Source organism: Phacochoerus africanus, chromosome 1 (genome assembly GCF_016906955.1).
Source record: "Phacochoerus africanus isolate WHEZ1 chromosome 1, ROS_Pafr_v1, whole genome shotgun sequence".
Classification (NCBI taxonomy): domain Eukaryota; kingdom Metazoa; phylum Chordata; class Mammalia; order Artiodactyla; family Suidae; genus Phacochoerus; species Phacochoerus africanus.
In genome coordinates, this window is record NC_062544.1 from 262,951,351 (window position 1) to 262,971,410 (window position 20,060).

The 20,060-nt window shown below is 36.4% G+C and overlaps 1 protein-coding gene across 2 annotated transcripts in view; it reads right to left on the bottom strand.

Moving 5' to 3' along the window:
* Window positions 1-20,060, bottom strand: part of TMPRSS15 (transmembrane serine protease 15) — a 157,754-nt gene that overhangs the window by 38,992 nt on the left and 98,702 nt on the right. For both annotated transcript variants that reach the window (XM_047794828.1, XM_047794838.1), the window contains 2 exons: window positions 12,704-12,814; window positions 11,082-11,214 (listed from right to left, as the gene is read on the bottom strand). In XM_047794828.1, the coding sequence (XP_047650784.1) occupies window positions 11,082-11,214; window positions 12,704-12,814 (244 nt within the window). The remainder of the gene's footprint in view (window positions 1-11,081; window positions 11,215-12,703; window positions 12,815-20,060) is intronic.

The following is a 20,060-nucleotide window of genomic DNA, read 5'->3' on the forward strand; positions in this document are numbered from 1 at the left end:
CTGTCTAATAAAGTGAATTTAATTCCTAGACCAGCCAGAAGAATCTGTCGAAGGGTAGAGGAAATTTTTTTCCTCCCCAGCAGTGTGTAATCTATAAAAATATTGAATAATTATGCTGTACACCTGCAACTAATAGAATATTGTACATTAACTACACTTTGATTAAAAAAAAAAAAAAAACTCAAAGGGTAGCAGAGGGTGTAGAAGGTCAGGGATACCCTAGATCAGGAAGGGCTTTACCACGAAGGAATCTTTTGGTTAAGGACCTACGCATTTAGCGAAGACAGGGTATGAATCAAAATTGATTTCAGAAGACTTTGACTTTTACCACGGGTGCAGTTTCTGGTATAATTTATCAACACTAGTCCTGACTTAAGCCTATCAAGGACTCCTATCCAACTTGAAAAGGTTCTAGTTGTGTTGACCTTGCCTGCAGGCTCCAGAAGCAGCACTGAAATTAAATGGTTAGTGCACATCTTTGCTGAGAGGCAAGAGTTGGTAAATCCTAGTTACCTCCAGTCACCCTTTCAGATGTCTGTCTTCTTTAATTGCTTTGGGTCATGTTCTCTGTATTCTTACTGTGCCAAATACCTATGTGTGTTAGATGTTTTTCCAGGTAGTTATCCACGTTCCTGACTCTCCATGATGAAGGATTTCCACGAGTGTTGCCCAGACAAGCACCATTAGCCTTACCAGGGGCTAGCTGCAAATTTCCCAGCCCTATTCCAGATCCACCCACCATTCAGAAGACTCAAGAGTGGGGTCCAGGGCTGATCTCTGTTACAAGCCCTTCAGGTGATTCTGACACCTGCTAGTCAGTGAACCACTCTCACAGCCAAATAAATTCTTGCTCAGGGGTCTGCTCTTAGGCTTCCAAAGTGACATCTAGTTACCTGATAAGCAATCTATTTACGGCACTGATAAAGCTAAATCCTATATCAGGCCCTACAAAAGGGAGACCAGGAAACATGGCCTGGCCCATATCACAAATCTAAACCTAAGTCAGCCTACACTATAGGAATGGCTTCCCTGTCAACAAAGTCTCAAAGATGTCAATTGCAATCCTCCAACAAAAGTTCAGTTCGCTTACCTGGTAGCCTTCTAAGGCAACCCTTGACCGTCTAGCCAAGAGTACCCTCCCCCCTCCTTGCTTCTTCTAATGCTCTAGAACACTCACTCTCGCCCTGATTCTGCAGGAACAGTGCTCCAGGGCTTGTGAGGCGCTGTCCTCCCTCAAGTCCTGGATTGTTTTTGTGTGAATAAAGGATACCGAACTCATCATTAAATTGTCTCAGTTTTGTCATTTGACAGCACTCATGACTACATGGGGCAACATCTAGAGGAGTAATTCATTAATATGTCCAGTTGTGAATTTAAAACTTCCATTATCTCTAGCTGTTTTCAGTCTGTTGCTTAGCGGTCTTTTTAAGACAGATCCTGAGGGGAGGCATTCATTTCCCTGGAAATTTAAAAGAAAATCCAGACAAATAAAATTAAAAAAAAATATTGAGAAATTTTTTTTTATAAATCAGTTTTTAATCTAGCATCAGTTTTTAATCTAGTATCAGTTTTTATTACATGCCTACCACAGGCATAGTGCTATGATGGGATAGGCAGTTAAATTTTTAACAAAAGCCTGTTCTAGAAGACAGGAAGACTAGAAGCAAAGCTTTAAGAATAAAAATATTTGGTAAATGCTAAATGTTCTACCCTGGGGTTCTCAAGGGCTGTTCATAGTGACATTTTTCACCATCTAGCTGAACAAAAATTGAGATTATGTATGCATGTGGTAAAAAAGACACATATATAGCTTATGATCTAAGATTGTTTTCTACATTTCTGGCCTCAAACTGTACATGAGAAAAGACCACAGTTAATAGTGAAGATAGATTCAGAATAACTGGCTAAAATATTCCTTTGGGAAAAACTTCTAAAGTAATCACATAATTGACCTTTTTTTTGTTAGTGTAAATTTTTTTTTTTTTTTTTTTTAGGGCCACACCTGCAGCATATGGACGTTCCCAGGCTAGGGGTCTAATCGGAGCTACAGCTGCCAGCCTTTGCCACAGCCACAGCAATGCAGGATCTGAGCCACATCTGCGATCTACACCACAGCTCATGGCAACGCCGGATCCTTAACCCACTGAGCAAGGCCAGGGATCAAACCCGTAGCCTAATGGTTCCTAGTCAGATTCATTTCCACTTGCACCACGATGGGAACTCCTATTGTAAATATTGATAGCAGCAACCTCCATAGAGATCATCAGCTCATAATAAACATTTCCAGTTGTTAGGGTTGGATATGAAAATCTGGTTTTGTGACAGATACCTGCATTTCAAATCCTGCCAAACTGAACTCACCTTTTCAGACTGAACACAATTGCTTCCAGCGTGTATTCACAGTAAACAGAACAGAAGCGACAGAAGGAGTTAACGACAAATTGTTTAAGAAATGATGGAGGCAATAAAGATATATTTCAACGGTTCTCACCAAAATAAAAGGTTGGCAACCATAGGTCAAGTCACCATTTACTTTTTAGAAAGAAAATCTCAGAACTGAAAAACTGAACTGTTGAGATTATGGTATATTCACTTGTGTATTTAAAGCGGGTAAGGGAGTCACTCCCTGCCTCAGTTTCCTTTTCCCGCAAGAGAACAAGTTGTTCATTTTTAGCGAGGCATTCCGTAAAGATTCTGACTGGAGTTTGCAATTTTTTAAATCGTGAAAGTGTTCCAGCTGTGCAGATTTAGATAACTTCAAACACATTTGCATAACTGTTTGAAATCTGCAGTTTGGTATCACATTAAAATACCCCATTAGAGCATCACCTTGATGCCACGCTAATGCCTCCTGCCTATTTCTAAGCCTCTATTACCATTTTTATAGGTTATACACCCTCAAAGGGCTCCCCTGGCTTTAGGGGTACCTTATTCTACGTGAGAAAAGAAGCATCCAAATGCAACCCACCATTATTTTTGAGGTCATATAATAGAGTATAAAAATATACTCAGGAATTCCAGAGAGAAAGGCTATCCCAAGGCATCTTGCACAGTATTAAATCCGCTTCTCTTCTTAGGTCCTGATTAAGTTTCCTCAGTTTTGTCTCGCTTCTCCCACTGTATGTGCTCTGATAAGAATTCCACCCTGAAGCAGGAGCTTAGGTAGGGATGTTTTAAGGTTTTTGACACACTAAAGCTGCAAAGAATAATAACAAATGTTGCAAATGCTGCAGCCAGGCACTGTATCTCATTTCACACCTTTAAAGGTTTAAGTAATGAATGGAGCCAGCTGGGATTAGTCTGAAAAGGGTTTTGGAGAAAGATGGGTCTTCCATTTCATACTGGAGAGAAAGGGATTGCTTTGGCAGGACAGAATGTGGGAGAGAATTTTAATAGGCATGGGACTGGTCAATGAAAGGGGTTTGAGGCAAAGGATGGCAAAACATCCCACTAGGAGAGTCAAGACATGTGGGCAGTTCCGTAAACACCATGACTGAACGGGATGGGACGCATTTCAGCCACAATTGCTTACTCACTTACCACACTGGGAGCAAGACAACCAGAACTCACCTGGCACTATGATAGCTCTTATCAGACAGGTAAGCTTAATTTTAAGTTTTCTCGCCTCAACTCAAAAGTTTGTGACACATGGGAAAAAAAAGTGCCGATTAAAAAAAATCATCCTCACCACATCAATTTTCTCCTTTGCGCAAGCTACTGTATTAAGAGCAAGAATGAAATTGATGGGGTCAGTCCGGTAGCTGTACTTGGTTATCCTAAAGATATAATGGTATTAGAAAGCAAACAAACTCCTGGCATCTACCAACATATGGCTGAGAGAAGTGATACTTTGATTGTCAGAGATAAGATCTCTGTGGACAGTATCTTGGATAAAATGATCTTAATCCCTTAGTTTATCCTGGACTCATTTGTAACATTATTTTCTCAATCATTGGAGTTTGTTTATTTTTAAATTAGAGGCATATGAGATACACCTCCACGTTTACTGTGAAGTTTTTCTCAATGCATGTGTATATATATATATATATATATGTATATGTCTATATTGATACTTTTACATTATATACAGTCATACATGCAAAATTTCCTCTAGAACTTAGTATCAGAAGAAATCTGTCTTCCCTATGGAACTGGTATTATTTATCTTAATAAATATCTTAGTAAATATCTTAATAATAAATAATAAATTTATCATAATTAAAGTTAGGCAATTTTTAATGTTTTCCTTTTTGCATGGGTTTCCAAGAATCTCCAACACAAATATTAATGATGATGCTGACCTTGTATGTTTTATCAATTTGCCTCATTTCTTCGGATTTTATTTACATCTACTATTCTATTAGTCTTACTGCATATACTCTGTTATAAATCATCTCAGTTTCTTTTGAAAAGAGAGTAAAGAAAAGAAGAGAGAATGAAAAGAAATAAGGGAGGGAAAAAGGACAGGAATAAAGATGTGAGAAAGGAAGAAAAAATAAGAAAAAGTAAGAGAGAAAGAGGAAGGTAGAATTATAGGAAAAGAGGAAGAGAGTATGTTATGCCATTGGATTTTGCCAATTTTTATTCAAAATTATCCTTGAGCTCATGCAATGTATAGCATTATTTACAGGTTGGTTGGAAATAATTTTTAAAAGGGAAGTAGAATCAACAAGAAACATTTGTTATTAACCCAGGAGGTCGAAGTTTCTCCTATCCTTATCTGCTTCTGTATTTAGGATACAGAAGCTTCTCTTCCCCTCCCCAAACAACAAGATTTAGGGAATGGTGAAGGATATTTCAGTTGGAGGAAAACCAAAGTCTCTTGTTTTTAATGTAACAAAATTTAAGTGAAAAAAAAAAAAACCAAAGCAAAAAACCTCCCACAAAACCCCAAATCTGTAACTGATTTTTATAAACAGCTCTGTTGCAGAAAACATTTTGGTAGATGATTCACAATGTACCAAAAAAGGTACATTAACCCTTTATGTGAAAAATTACATTCTCAGTAATTTCTTTGCCACATGAATCTTTCTGGACTATAAAATAACTCTTAGAGTGTAAATCAAAATAAGAATTAAAGTCAAAGAGATTTACCCCTAAATTGTGTTAATATAAATAAGAGCCATTTCACATAAAAGAGATCCTTAATTCCCAACGTCTTCAAATACTTAGTGGGAAAAATCAGGAATGATTAAGAAGAAGTTCATACTTTTGCAATTGTGTGTATTTTACTTTATGCACTTAAGAAAGTGAACTTAAGAAGCCAGGGAGTTCCCATCGTGGCTCAGCAGAAACGAATCTGACTAGCATCCATGCATACGCAGGTTTGATCCCTGTCCTAGCTCAGTGGGTTAAGGATCAGCGTTGCCTGTGAGCTGTGGTGTGGGCCGGCATTTTTTGACCCCTAGCCTGGGAACCTTCATATGCTGCATGCATGGCCCTAAAAAGATTTAAAAAAAAAAAAAAGAAAAAAAAAAGGGGGGGGTGGTTGGTAAGTTTCACCAAATGGCTGAAAGCATCCATGACACACAAGAGAAGTTTAAGGACACCTGCCCTAAATCATGGTTCTCAAACTTCACTGAGTTTAAGGATCACCTGGAGGGTCCTGCTCTAGACTTTGGGATGAATGGGTCTGAGGTGAGGTCCCACATCATGTATCTGTGTACCCGCACCCCAGGTGTTGCAGATGCTGCTCATTTGGTTCTAAAATTACACACAGGAACCACTGAGCTATACCACTGTGCATCCAAATGTCTGGGACCACAACTAAGCCATTCTGGCTTCAGGTTAGGGCGCTGATGATCTAGCTCTTGGATTTCAGGTCTGTGCTATTCTTGTTTTCACTCCCTTGCTCACGGCAGATGTAATTACCTAGTCCACTGTGTTTTCCTCACCCCTGTTAGATAATAAGCCTGTTCAAACTAGTCTTAGGAAGTTATACCATTGCTGTCATTTGCTATTGATTATTTTCTCTTCCCTTATTGTTAATGAATGCATTTCTAATTCTCAGTCAGCAAATCAGAGTTATAAGTTGTAGTCCAGGCAAATGGTGAGCTTTTTAGCTTGGTCAGTTAAACTAAATTAAAATTTCTTTTCACCATCTTGCTCATAGCTCCCCCACCCACCCATGTATGGCCTAATCATCCCACCCTAGGAACATAGCTAGGAATAAAATTAAAATTTCCTTTAGTGTTGAACTTGTAAATTTAAAATAACAGAAAATACTATTTTTTTTAATTGAAAATGACCCATACTTTGGAAAGTAAAGAACGTTTCTTCTATAATTTCTATAACCACTGGGAATTGAAAATGGAGATGGCACTGGCTTGTCACTCTCCTGCATTTGAGGACTTACATTTTTTAAAATTATTTTTTTATACCAAGTTAGCAAATAAAAAAAAAATTCAAGTTGAAGAGAGCAGTTACAGTTTTTCTACTAATTTCTCTATCTAATCTTTGTTATTGCTTTGTGTTAAGGCTTTTCCTACACAGTGGAAAATTTAGGGACACTTCCAGAAAATAGGCACAAGAACAGAAGTATTATTTGTCCACCAATTTCTTAACCTAATATGAAGCCCAGGTTCTTTTTTCAGTTTTCCAGGAAAATTAGTGCTAAATTTTAAATATAAAGTTGTTGTGGTGCTTATACAGGAAATCATTTTGCTCTAATTATTTGGAAGGCTAATTAAACAAAATTTTACCCCTCACCCCTCCAACATTCTCAAAACACCTCTGAAATGGAAGAACAGTGAAATAATTCCACTTATTTTGGATTTCAGAATGAGAGGCTCAACTTGGTGATTTCTGACATTTCAGCTGGAGGTTTCTAGCCTAGGACTATCATGGGCTTGGAGAAATTTTTTTTTTAGCATTTTTTTTTATTACTCAAATGAATTTATCACATCTGTAGTTGTATAATGATCATAACAGTCTGATTTTACAGGATTTCTATACCAAAGCCCAAGCACATCCCCTTACCCCCCAGACAGTTTGGGGCTTGGAGAATTAACACTAGCCCCTCCAAGGGCTGCCTCATGGAGATACAGATACACATGACTATTTTTAAGACATTAGTATTTCCTAAACTTTGTATATCTGTGCAGACCTGATGACTTCTCGCTTCCAATGCTTAGCAGGGCAAATCAACTGCATAGTTCATTTACTGGGTTAGTAACAGGCTAGTGTGCTTTCTTTGGAAAGAGCATTTTAAAAATCACTACTCTAAGGTTTTTCGGGTTTTGGTTTTTTTTTTTTTTAGCATTTATCCTTGTATCAGTATAAAATGTTTTCTTTCATACCTTGATCAGAGACATGAAAATGTTATTCAAAGTACTTTTTACTTATGCATGCTATCAATGGCAGGGAATGAAAATGTTTCATTTAAAAAAAGGGAAGGCTGATGAAATCTGCCTCATATGATTTACTAGAATCTGTGGGGAATTGCATTTTGTACCCTATCTGCATAAATAATCTTGAGAAAGTACAGTGCCTCTTTAATAAATTGACTCCTAAATTACTTTCCACTGTACCAAACACATCATTTTAAATACACTAGGTTTTCTTTTGTTACCAGGCACAGTCTAGATAACTTCTCATTAAGGCTATAACTTTCTTTCAATTATTAAAACACTATGGAGACTATTTAATAAGTGCAGGCTCAAAGATTAAAGTCTTTGCAGAGATTACCTGACTCATTTCTGAAGAAAACAAGTGTCTGACCTTCATCAAAAATATTTATCCAAGGTGGTGGGATGTATTACTTGCTTTATACACAGTAAAAAAATCTAGTTCTTTGTCCCTATCACCATCTGGAAGGGCTGTGATTCATAAGAAATGAGGTCAGTGAACTAGAGAGTAAAATCTGGCCGGGGGGAAAAATGTGTAAATAGATAGTGTACAGTGGTGTGGAATTGGCTGTCATCCACACAGTTCAGGCCATTTTCTAGGAAGCTTCCCCTGACATGCCCAAATTAAGTATAGGTTCTCCTATAGCACATTGTATTTATCATGTTATATTGCAATTATCTATTTATGTGTCTATCTCCACCACAGAAGCATTTAAAGCAAAAACTATATCTTATTCATCCAAAGGCCAGGCACAGTATCGTTTCCCATGCTTAGATATCTGATCAGAGACAAATAAAAAGTGTATTTATATTAGCAACTGCTAAAAAGTAATATAGATACATGTCTCCTTTCCAATACATTTTCTCATACAACAGAAGGAATCAGCATTTTGCTATCACCCAACATATCTTATTCAAATGTATTAAAAATATTACTGCCAAAGGTGGTAATCACTTTGATCACCGTAAATGATTTTTCTTAACCCCAATATATCCTTGAGGAAACACTATAGTTAAGATTCATAAACCACAATGGAAAGAACGCCTATGTTTCTAATCATAGAATGATACTTACTTAGAAAAGTGATGAATTGGAACACAAGGTACTGTGAGGCAAAAGCCCAATTGTCCATCCAGGGCATTTGACTTCATCAATTGTGGACACAAGGTCAAGTGACTAATCACCTATGCCTATCCTTTACTCAGTTCCTGAGTCTATAAAATAGCTCCTCAGCATTACTGGCAAGTTTAGCAGTGGAATCAAATGACTTCCTAGGGACTCACCTGGATGAACTCGCTATTGAGCTAAAATCAACACTGGAGTTCCCATTGCGGCTCAGCAGGTTATGAACCCAACTAGAATCAAATAAGGATATAGGTTCAATCCTTGGCCTTGCTCAGTGGGTTAAGGATCTAGCATTGTCATGAGCTGTGGTGGAGGTTGCAGACGTGGCTCGGATCCTGCATTGTTTTGTCTGTGGTGTAGGCCAGCAGCTGCAGCTCTGATTCAACCCTTAGAACTGGGAACTTCCCTATGCCACAGGTATGGCCCTGAAAAGCAAAAAATTAAAAAAAATAAAATCAACATTAAAGTAGGGACCTAGAATCAGTGCCATGTATCCAGTGCTTTACTTGAGTGAGGATAAACAACTGACCATTTCAATGTTTTGCAGATTCTTCATCAAAAAAGCCATTATTCCCTCTCACCTACCCTCCTCCAAGACTCTACATCTCAAAACCTCCCATGTTGAAATGGTCTTTATTAGAACACAAACTATAATGTATAATAAAAGGGATAAATATATACAAAGTGAAGGAGGTTTCCTGATAATGCACATAAACCAAATTGATGATTATTTACATAGCGGAAGATAAAACTCACATCCTCCCTTTCAACTTGATAGTAATTGCTCATGAGGCTGACATGACTTGGATGGACTTGGAGCTGGGGTGTTTCCACTCTGAATGAATAGCAGTTCAAGGGGCAAAGGGAGTTGAAAGCACTCAATCTAACTGCATGAAGCATTTCTGACACTCTGGCTGGGATATCAACACATTTTCCTGTTGTAAAATATCTGTATGTGGTGCTTATGCACTGTCTTGGCATTAGTAATCAACAAAACACTTGAAGTCTCCTAGAAACTAAACAGCTATTATGGGCTACATCAGGACCTAACCATTGTACTGTTATTTCTAGTGGAAAATATGTTTTGGGTTAAAAAATAAACATTTTGGAATAAATTTTTAAAAATGGTGTATAGCATGAAGACTCTGCTCTATGAATTATTAGTCAGAACGAAGTGCCCCTTGGAGCTCCTGCTGTGGTGCAATGGGATTGGTGGTGTCTCTGGACCACTGTGACACAGGTTCAATTCCTGTCCCTACACAGTAGGTTAAGCATGGGGGATTGCCACAGATGTGGGCGCAGGTTGCAACTGTGGCTTGGATTTGATCTCTCATCTGGGAACTGGATATGCTGTGGGGTGGCAGAAAAATAAAGAGGGAGGGAGGAAGAAAGGAAAGAAAGGAGGGTCCCTTATAAGGAAAACTATCAATTACATTTGAGTTTAAAAGAAACTGCTGAAAAAGCTTCAAAATGCTGGAGGTATGTGTGAATATGGGCTTAAAATTATTCTCCTTTGCAATCTTTTAAAAGAAATTAGAAAATCATTCACCAATATAAGACAGAAAGGGAATTACAGCAATTTATAACTGGCAAATATATAAATGTATACTTTTGGCATACATTTAGTTAGCTAGATATATTTATATTTACAAATGCATTTATATAACAACTTATTGCTTCAACAAATGCTTATTTAACACATATATTTTGAGACAAGAATGAGTCTAGATATTACTAATGCAATAATGGAAAAAATAGACATAGTTCTTACATTTACAGGCTTCACAGTTTAATACGACAGGCCAACCTGGTAAGTAATATAAGTGATAAATAACCATATGTGACCCAATATGGTTGAATCTCCCAAATTACAAATACCAAAGGATCAGAAGGGTAAATTAGAGTTGACAGATTATTTAATTTAAAAGAAGCAAATCATTACCATTTTTCACCTCATCACTTTTGAGACTGATAGGAAGGTAAAAAATGAATATGGTGAACTTACATACTTGATGTATAAGTTAATTTGATATATGTTATTTGATGTAAAATTTAATATTATGATATTAAACTGGGAGGAATAATACATTTTTGGTGAGTCATTAATGTGAAATTGTCACTTGAATTAAATCTTGCAATTTTGCATAATCTTTCTCATGATATACTGCTACAGATTTTCTAAGAACTATTATAAATGTCACAAAGATACAGCAAAAGTATGTTCTCTGCCTTACCCTTGTGATTATGTATAATATAGCATAAAATGGAATATTTCCTTTTCTTAAAAATGATGATCTATAGAAAATATTTAATGACATGAGAAGTGTTCATGCAAAAGTAGGCTATAAAACAGAGCCTAATAATAGTATTTTGCATGACTTTATAATATTTCTTTATACTTATATTTATGAAAGATGTATAAAAAGGCTATTAACTGTGGTTATTTTGGGAGAACAAGATCAAGCAAGATATTTACTTTCTTCCTTTTGATCATGGGTATTTTCTAAATTCATAACTTCCATAAATATTATATTTCTTAATAAACCCATCTTGAAAGCCATAGAAAATCTTAAGAATCATTTAAAAGAGAGCTGAGTTGAATTACTTACCCTAGTCCCAGCAGCTGACACACATCATCTGAAGTCTGGGTGGTCCAGTCCTCAGCACAAGCTGTGTGCCATATGCTCTGGATTCTGAACTGCACCAAACCACTGTTGTTTGCCGTGCCATTTAAAAATCGCACTAAAGAGATTAAATCAGATCCAGGGTAATTTTGACCTAAGTTGATAAAACTAAATGATGGACTCTAAACTAAACATGCAATGTTCTTAACATTTACAGTTCAGAGACTGACTGTATGTAATCTTTCTTAGGAGTATACTGGAAGTCTTGAGAAAGATTAATTTGTTGGACCCATTTTTGCTCTTTCCTCTCACAGTAAAAATGGAAAGGGCAGAGCTATGCAAGTTCACTGCACATCAATATAGCAAATAAACAGAAAATAAAGCTCTTTTGAAGAGCATATCTTATAAACTTAGTCTCTAAAAGAAGGAAAACTCAAGTTCAAGAATAACTTCAGGCATTTTTCCCCCTACTTCTTTCTCCAGAAACTATTTTCTGTGGGCTATTTGGTTTATATTTTTTGCTGTTTGGTTACTATCATCTTCCCTTCCATCTTACAACCATTTCGGATAGAGTTTAAGGCCATTGGTGGGTAGGCTGGAGTGGGCCAACCAAAGATAGTCTATCTAACAGATAAAATGTCACCATAGTTTTACTCCCAAACACCATTTTGCAATACTGTAAGTGAATGTTACTGTTTACATGTTCTTTCCTATTGTAAACAGAGTAAAAGCATTGACTTTAGAATTAGATAGATGTAGGCTGAAAACACATCTCTAGCCCTTACTAGGAGTATCATCTTCGGCAGCCATGTAACTTCTTCAAGCCTCAACTTTCTCAGGAATAAAACAGAGTTAATTCTACTTATGTTAAGATCATTTTAGAGCACTTAGCTACAGGGCATGGCACATCATAAACAGCATTAAACATTTTCTTTGAAATCAAAGGAGGACAGAGGAAAAAACCAATACTCATAAATTTATAGATATCTGCAGTGGGTCTGGACAAAAAACTCAAGGCAGGAGGAAGAGCAGATTCTTTGAGGAATCAATAATGCAAAGGGCCAAGTCTAATAAGAAAGTCAGTTATAAATGAGCTTGAAGGTGCCTCTGCCTGCAGGAGATGTATAGAGTATTACAGTTAATAGGGTTGCTAGCGTGCCTGGTGTGTCTGGGAAGTTGTCTCTCTATAGTACTTTAAACTTTTTACTTGAAGATGGTAAAGATGTCCTAAGGTTATTAAATGTAGTCAAATTTAAACAAATAGAAATGAGGGTTACATATTAAATTTTATTCTAACAATAGAAATAGGGATTCTAAAATTACCAGGAAAAAAAGAGCCAAAATTTGTCCTAAAAATATAGTCATAATCTTCCTTTTACATTTCTAAGATTTAAATGTAGAGGTGAAATTGATTAAAAAATACTTACCTAAAACCAATGATCATCATTTTGTATTTTTAATGTATTGAGGTTAGAAATCAGTTGTGTGAGGATGCCTTTTCATGTTGGTCTTTTCTCATCTATTTAAATATAACCAGTAATCTATACTTTAATAAAATTTTTCTTTGGTATTAAAAAAAAAAGTATTTTCCTAAAAATAAAACATACCGCAATGTGCTTCATCTGAACCATCCTTACAGTGTGAAAAACCATCACAGAGATTTACCAGCAGGACACATTCTCCATTCTCACACTGAAAATTGTCTTCCTTGCAGGGCTCTATGGGGAAAAATACATATTGTATAGGATAAAGAAATGACAGCCAGACAATTCTGGAATACCCATCCCACTTCTGCATCTTTAAACATCCATTCTTTGCCACAGTGCATGGTGAAGCTGGCTTTGATATTGAATACCATAACACAATTGCTCAGAATTCTTCTTCAATAGTCCTGTCAAAGCAAGAGATGTGTTTTGAGAAGTGTATGAATAAAACCTTAAGTATCTCCTTTGCAGCGGAGGTTAGGGCAGTTCCAGAAGATGGCTGTGAGGTTTTGGATACCTTCTTCCCACAGCATCTCTGTGAGTCTCTCTTCAATAAATTCCTCCAACCCAAATGGACATACAAGGGACAACCACTGGAATGTTACACAAGCATAGGGAGAGCTCTTGGTTTTGCTATTCAAGTGACACCTCCAAAACTTTATTACACAGAAATGTGGAAATTGCCTTTTGATGGGATCAAAGTTAGACAACTGGAACCTGGGCTTAATTAAAGCATGGTCAGGTGGGAAAAAGTAGTCTAAAGAGAGGGAAACTGCAATCGTGGTCATTTGAAAGGAAATAGGGATGGAGCTCTGAATAAAAAAGCTGGGTTGGACAATTCTGGGAATGTGCTTGGACATGAAGAAACAAAAGGAAAATGAAGAGGATGGACAAAGAAGGAACTGAGTAGATCTGGAGGTAGGTGGTGGTTGTTTCCAGAGTTTGAGTTGTGCAGAAACAAGTTACTTGGGGAGTTCCTTTCGTGGCTCAGTGGAAACAAATCTGACTAGCATCTTTGAGGATGCAGGTTTGATCCCTGGCCTCGTTCATTGGGTTAAGGATCTGGCATTGCCATGAGCTGTGGTGTAGGTCACAGATGCAGCTTGGATCCTGCATTGCTGTGACTGTGGTGTAGGTCAACAGCCACAGTTCCAAGTCAATCTCTAGCCTGGAAACTTCCATATGCCATGGGTATGGGCCCTAAAAAAGACAAAAAGAGACAAAAAATTAAAAAAAAAACAACATTTACTTGAAATACTCATTGTTTAAAAGTGAGTGAGGACTGTGTTTCCTGGAAATGTTTGTTTAATTTTAAAGAGTTTTTCCATTGGGTGAGGCCTCACCTCACTGGAAGAGAGAGGTTTACCTCCCTCAGGGTGTTTCCTGATTGTGGCTTAGGAACTACATGCTGATACTGGAATCTCTGGTAGGGGCCACCTGGGATTCAGATTCCCTGAGAAGGGAAAGGATGATCCCTTGTGGAGAGGCTTAATGTTTTTTCTCCTACCTGGTGTATGGACCATCATAATGGAGAAGCAAAAGCATGTGAAAAAACAAGGAACAGGAAAGATTTAATTTAAAAGCTATTAGTGAATATTAATCACAAACTATTATACTGCTTTCAAGAAGACACAATTCAAGCCCAAATGGTTTCAAAAACAAAGGGTATGCATTTCCATAGAGACTGTCTCAATTTATAATGAAAGGAATCATTTCTGTTGTTTTAGAATACGGGTTGTAGACCATAACCTGCAAGCATTGATAAATACTGTTACATTCTAAAGAGAGATACTAAATATAGCCATACTATGCTTACTTAAAAAAAAAAAAAACAAACTAGTCTAGCAACTATCAATTTCTATCTATCATTCCAGATATATAAAAGTATCTATCTATGAATTAGAGTTTTAGACATATATATATATATGTATGTATGTGTGTGTGTGTGTGTGTGTGTGTAATAGAGTTTTTCTTAAAAAAAAAAAAAAAGACTAAATAGGGATCTTAGAGAAGAGTGTTTTCATGTAGAGGATGGGAGTAAGGTGCCCATACAGCAAACAAAGTGAGGGATGCCCAAAGGTGACCAATTCATACTGGGTTGCCTTGAAGAAGGGAGGCCGTCTCATTCCCCAGATGAAAATTTATTACACTGCACAGTCATAGGGCTGATGCTTATATGGGACTAGTGCAAGGGCTTTCAGATTTTTTTTTCAACAGTGATCAAAATAAGAAATATATTTTAAACTATATTCTAGGGCACACCCCAATGTGTATGTATGTGTGTGTGTATGCAACTAAATTAAAATTATTTTTATTTTGTTCTATTCTTTCTATTCTATTCTCTCCCATCCATTGCATTCCATCTAATTTCATTCTGTTACATTCCAGACATTCTGTTCCACAACAGGAATGCAGGCCCAAAACCAATAGGTTAATTTCATGATACACTTTATGAAAAATAACCAGACTAAACTGAAAAATAGTGAAAAAGCTTATGGGACATGGTGACTTTAGTTTCCTAAAGTTTTTGGGCACATAGCTATATAAATAATATTAGTATCCACTTCCTGTGTAATGAATTTAGAAGCCAGATATTTGGCTGAAAATTTCCTTGGTGGCAGTTAGATCTAGGAGAGAGGGCGGCAGTAGAAACAACCTGCATTTTCTCCATATGTGGGGCAATGCGTGAATTTCCTTTTGGCCACATTGACACTGAGAAAATAATTGAGTGACATCTACCTGTTAAGACAAGCTGGTTCCAGCACAAAGAAATGTAGGAATAGAGCCTGGGGTGGGGATTAGGAGATAAGAGTGTTATAAAAGATCATAAAGGTTAAGGTTAAGGGATGTCCTAGCCATGCCTACAGTGCAGTAGTCCTGGGGCGAGGGAGAGGAATATACCAAAGAACACACAATTATATCCCACAAAGGAGTTAGCATTTGGCTAGGAGCCACTGTTAGCCAAAAGAAAACTATAGGGATGGTATGGTCTTCTTATCTGTTTCTCTTCCAACACTTGGGAAGATGTAAGGGAAAGAAAGTAGAAAATACCTTAAAAAATATTTCCACCCTCTTCTGCCTTAAGTTTGGGCCAAGATTTGTGCCTGGGATGGGAGATTTAAAAAAAACTTTGAATTAGATGATATTAAAGTTTTGATGCTGTGTTTGACTATACATTTTAATACATAAAAATCAATCTTAATTACCCAGTTAAGAAAATTTCATACCCCTCCCCCCAAAAAACCTGGAAAATTGAAGGTAACAGCCTAAATATCTCAGAGAAAAAAAGAGATATTTGAAATAAAGTAGAGGAAAAATAAAGCTTTTTCAGTCCATTCTTTAAATTGAATATTCAGTTTACTAGCTGTAATATCCATGTGCCTTATTTATTCATCTTCATATGCCTAAGATTTGACATAATACCTGGCACAAAGAAGGAAATCTGTAGATATTTGTTAATTGTTCTGTAAATTATGTTAAAATGGGTGTTATGCCTCAAAAATGAGTATAAACCTAAGTAATAAGAGTTGATACAACATAAAGAAATGTTAAAAAGTATTGTTTAAGACATGCATTTCTAAATTAGGCAGTTGATTGGGTGAGGGTAACCCTATTGATTAGAAATACAAAAATTGATTCTATGAATTATTAAGTAAAATTTATTTGAATTTGAATGGTAGTTAAACATAAGCTCTGCAATCACATGAGCTTGGTTTGATCTGCTATTTGGTCATTATATTTTTATTTATTTTTGAACTTGGGCAAGTAAATGAATCTTTCGTAGACTCAATTTCTTTGATTATCAAATAAGAATAAATACTACTTAATGTTTCAGATATATCATGAAAGTAAATTTAAAAAAAAATTAACAGTACTTAAATATACCAATATGAATACATTGAAAGAAGAATAAATTTTATCCTTAACAGCAAAAATAACACTTAAAAATCAAGATTTTTGTTACTCCAACAACACATTAAAAAGGTCATATACCTTGACCATGTGGGACGTATCCCAAGTTCACAAGAATGGTTCAACATACACAAATCAAGCGATGTTATACACCATATTAACAGAAGAAAAGTCAAAAACCATATAATCATCTCAAAAGATTCAATAAAAGAATTTGACAAAATCTAACATCCATTCATGATAAAAGCTCTTACCAAAGTGTGTATAGAGGGAACATAACTCAACTTAATAAAAGCCATTTATGACAAACCCACAGCCAATATAATACTCAAAGGAGAAAAGCTGGAAGCCTTCCTGCTAAAATCTGGAACAAGACAAGGAAGCCTACTCTCACCACTTCATTCAAAATAGAACTGGAAGTCCTAGCCACAACAATCAGGAAAAAAAAAAGAAAGAAAAGGTATCCAAATTGGAAGAGAAGAGGCAAAATTGTCACTATAGATAGTATCATGCAGATGATATGATACTATATATAGAAAACCCTAAGGACTCCACACAAAAACTACTTGATCAGATAAGTAAATTCAGCAAAGTAGCAGGATAAAAGATTAACATTCAGAAATAAGTTTCATTTCTGTATACTAACAATGAAATAATAGAAAAGGAATATAAAAATACAGTATCACTTAAAACCACAACTCCTAAAATAAAATACCCAGGAGTAAAACTGACCAACAAGGTGAAAGACTTATATGCCAAGAACTATAAAACATTAATCAAGGAAGTTAAAGATGATTCAAAGAAATGGAAAGATATCCCACACTCTTGGATTGGAAGAATTAATATTGTTAAAATGTCCATAGTACCCAAAGCAATCCACAGATTCAATGCAATCCCTATAAAATTACCCACATTTTTCAAAGAACTAGAATAATTCAAAAATTTACATAGAACCATAAAAGATCCAGAATTGCCAAAGCAACCCTGAGGAACAAAAACCAAGCAGGAGGCACAACTCTCCTAAGACTTCAGGCAATATTACAAAGCTACAGTAATCAAGACAGTGTAGTACTGGTACAAAAACAGACATACAGACTAATGGAACAGAACAGAGAGCCCAGAAATAAACTCAGACACCAATGGTCAATTAATCTTTGGCAAAGGAGATAAGAACATAAAATGAGAAAAAAGTCTCTTCAGCAAGTGGTGCTGGGAAAACTGGTCAGCTGCATGTAAATCAATGAAACTAGAATACATGTTCAAACCATGCAAACCAAAAATAAAAATACCTCAAAATGGTTTAAATCCTTAAACCTAAGACATGATGCCATAAAACTACTAGAAGAATACATAGGCAAAACATTCTCTGCCATAAACTATACAAATGTTTTCTTAGATCAGTCTCCCCAGGCAATAGAAATGAAAACAAAAATAAACCAAAGTGACCTAATTAAACTTACAAGCTTTTGCACAGCAAAGGAGACCATTAAAAAAAGCCTGTGGAATGGCAGAAAACATTTGCAAATGATGCAACCAACAAGGGCTTAACCCCCAAAATATCCAAACAATTCACAAACTCCACAACAACAGAAAAAATAACACAATCAGAAAATGGGCATAAGACCTAAATAGTCAGCATTTCTCCAAAGAAGATATATGGATAGCCAGTAGGCATATGGAAAGATGTTCAACATTGCTAATTATTAGAGAAATGCAGATCAAAACTACAATGAGGTACCACCTCACACCAATCAGAATGGCTATTATTAATAAATATACAAATATTATAAATATAACAAATTCTAGAGACAGTGTAGAGAAAAGGGAACCCTCTTACACTGTTGGTGGGAATGTATCTGGTACAATCACAATGAAGAACTGTATGGAGGCTCTTTCAAAAACTAAATATAGAACTGTTATAGGATCCAGCAATCCAGTTTCTTGGCACATATCTGGAGAAAATTGTAACTCAAAAAGATATATGCACCCCATTCTTCATAGAAGCATTATTCACAATAGTCAAGAAATGGAAACCATCTAAATGTCCATGGACAGATGAATGGATTAAGAAGATGTGGAGATTAGGACAAGATGGCAGATTATAAGGTCTTAACCTCACCTTTTCTCATGAAAATTGCAAAATTACAACTAACTTCTAAACAACTATCAACAAAATAAACCAGAAACTTCCAAAAAAACATATACTACACCCAAAGACAGAGAAGCCATATTGAGACGGTAGGAGGAGCACTTTAGTGATATAAACAATCCCATTCCCACCAGGTGGGTGACCCACAGACTGGAAAATAACTATATAACAGAAACTCTCCCACAGGAGTGAGAGTTCTAAAACCCACGTTAGCTTCCACAACCTGGGGATCTAGCATTGGGAAGAGGAGCCCCTGGAGCATTTGGCATCAAGAGCCAGCAGGACTTGTGAGAAGGACCTCCACAGGATTGGACGAAATAGAGAATCCATCATGGACAGTGCATGCAGGGTTGCACTGGGCCCCAGAGCCAAGCAGGGGCTCCATAAGAATCTGGGTCAGATCTACTGCAGGTCTTTGAGGGCCCCTTGGGAAAGCAGTGGGTGGCTGCAGCTTGATGTGGGGGAAGAACACTGGAGGGAGAGGTCCCAAGAATTTTCATTGGCATGAGCTTCCCTGGAGGATGCCATTTTGGAAAATCCTGTCTATAAGAGACATACAAACTTCTAGGGACACATACAAACTGAAAGTGAGAGGATGGAAGAAGATTTTTCATGCAAAGGAAAAGAAAAGAAATCTGGACTAGCAATAATCATGTCAGACAAAATAAACTTTAAAATAAAGATGGTTACAGGAGACAAAGACAGATATTACATAATGATCAAAGGATCAACCCAAGAAGATATAAAAATTGTAAATATATATGCACCTAACATAGGAGTACCTCAACATATAAGGCAACTGCTAACAGCCTTAAGGAGAAATTGACGATAACACAATAATGGGGGAATTTTAACGCTTAATTTACAACAATGGACAGATCATCCAGACAGAAAATCAACAGGGAAACACAGGTCTTAAATGATGCATTAGACCAGATGGACTTAATGGATATTTAATAGAATATTCCATCCCAAAGCAGCAGAATACATATTCTTCTCAAGTGCACATGGAACATTCTCTAGGATAGATCACATTCTGGGTCACAAATTTAAGCCTCAGTAAATTTAACAAAACTGAAATCATATCAAGCAACTTTTCTGACTACAACACTCCAAGACTAGAAATCAATGACAAAAAAAAATTCAAAACAACAAACAAGTGGAGACTAAACAATATGCTACTAAACAACCAATGGATCACTGAAGAAATCAATGGGGGAAATTAAAAATGCCTAGAGAAAAATGACAATGAAGACACAAGGATCTAAAACCTATGGGATACAGCAGAAACAGTTATAAGAGGGAAGTTTAGGGCATACAAGCCTACCTCAGGAAACAAGAAAAATCCTAAATAAACAAGCTAACCTTATACTTAAGCAACTAGAGAAAGAAGAACAAACAAAACCCAGAATTAGTAGC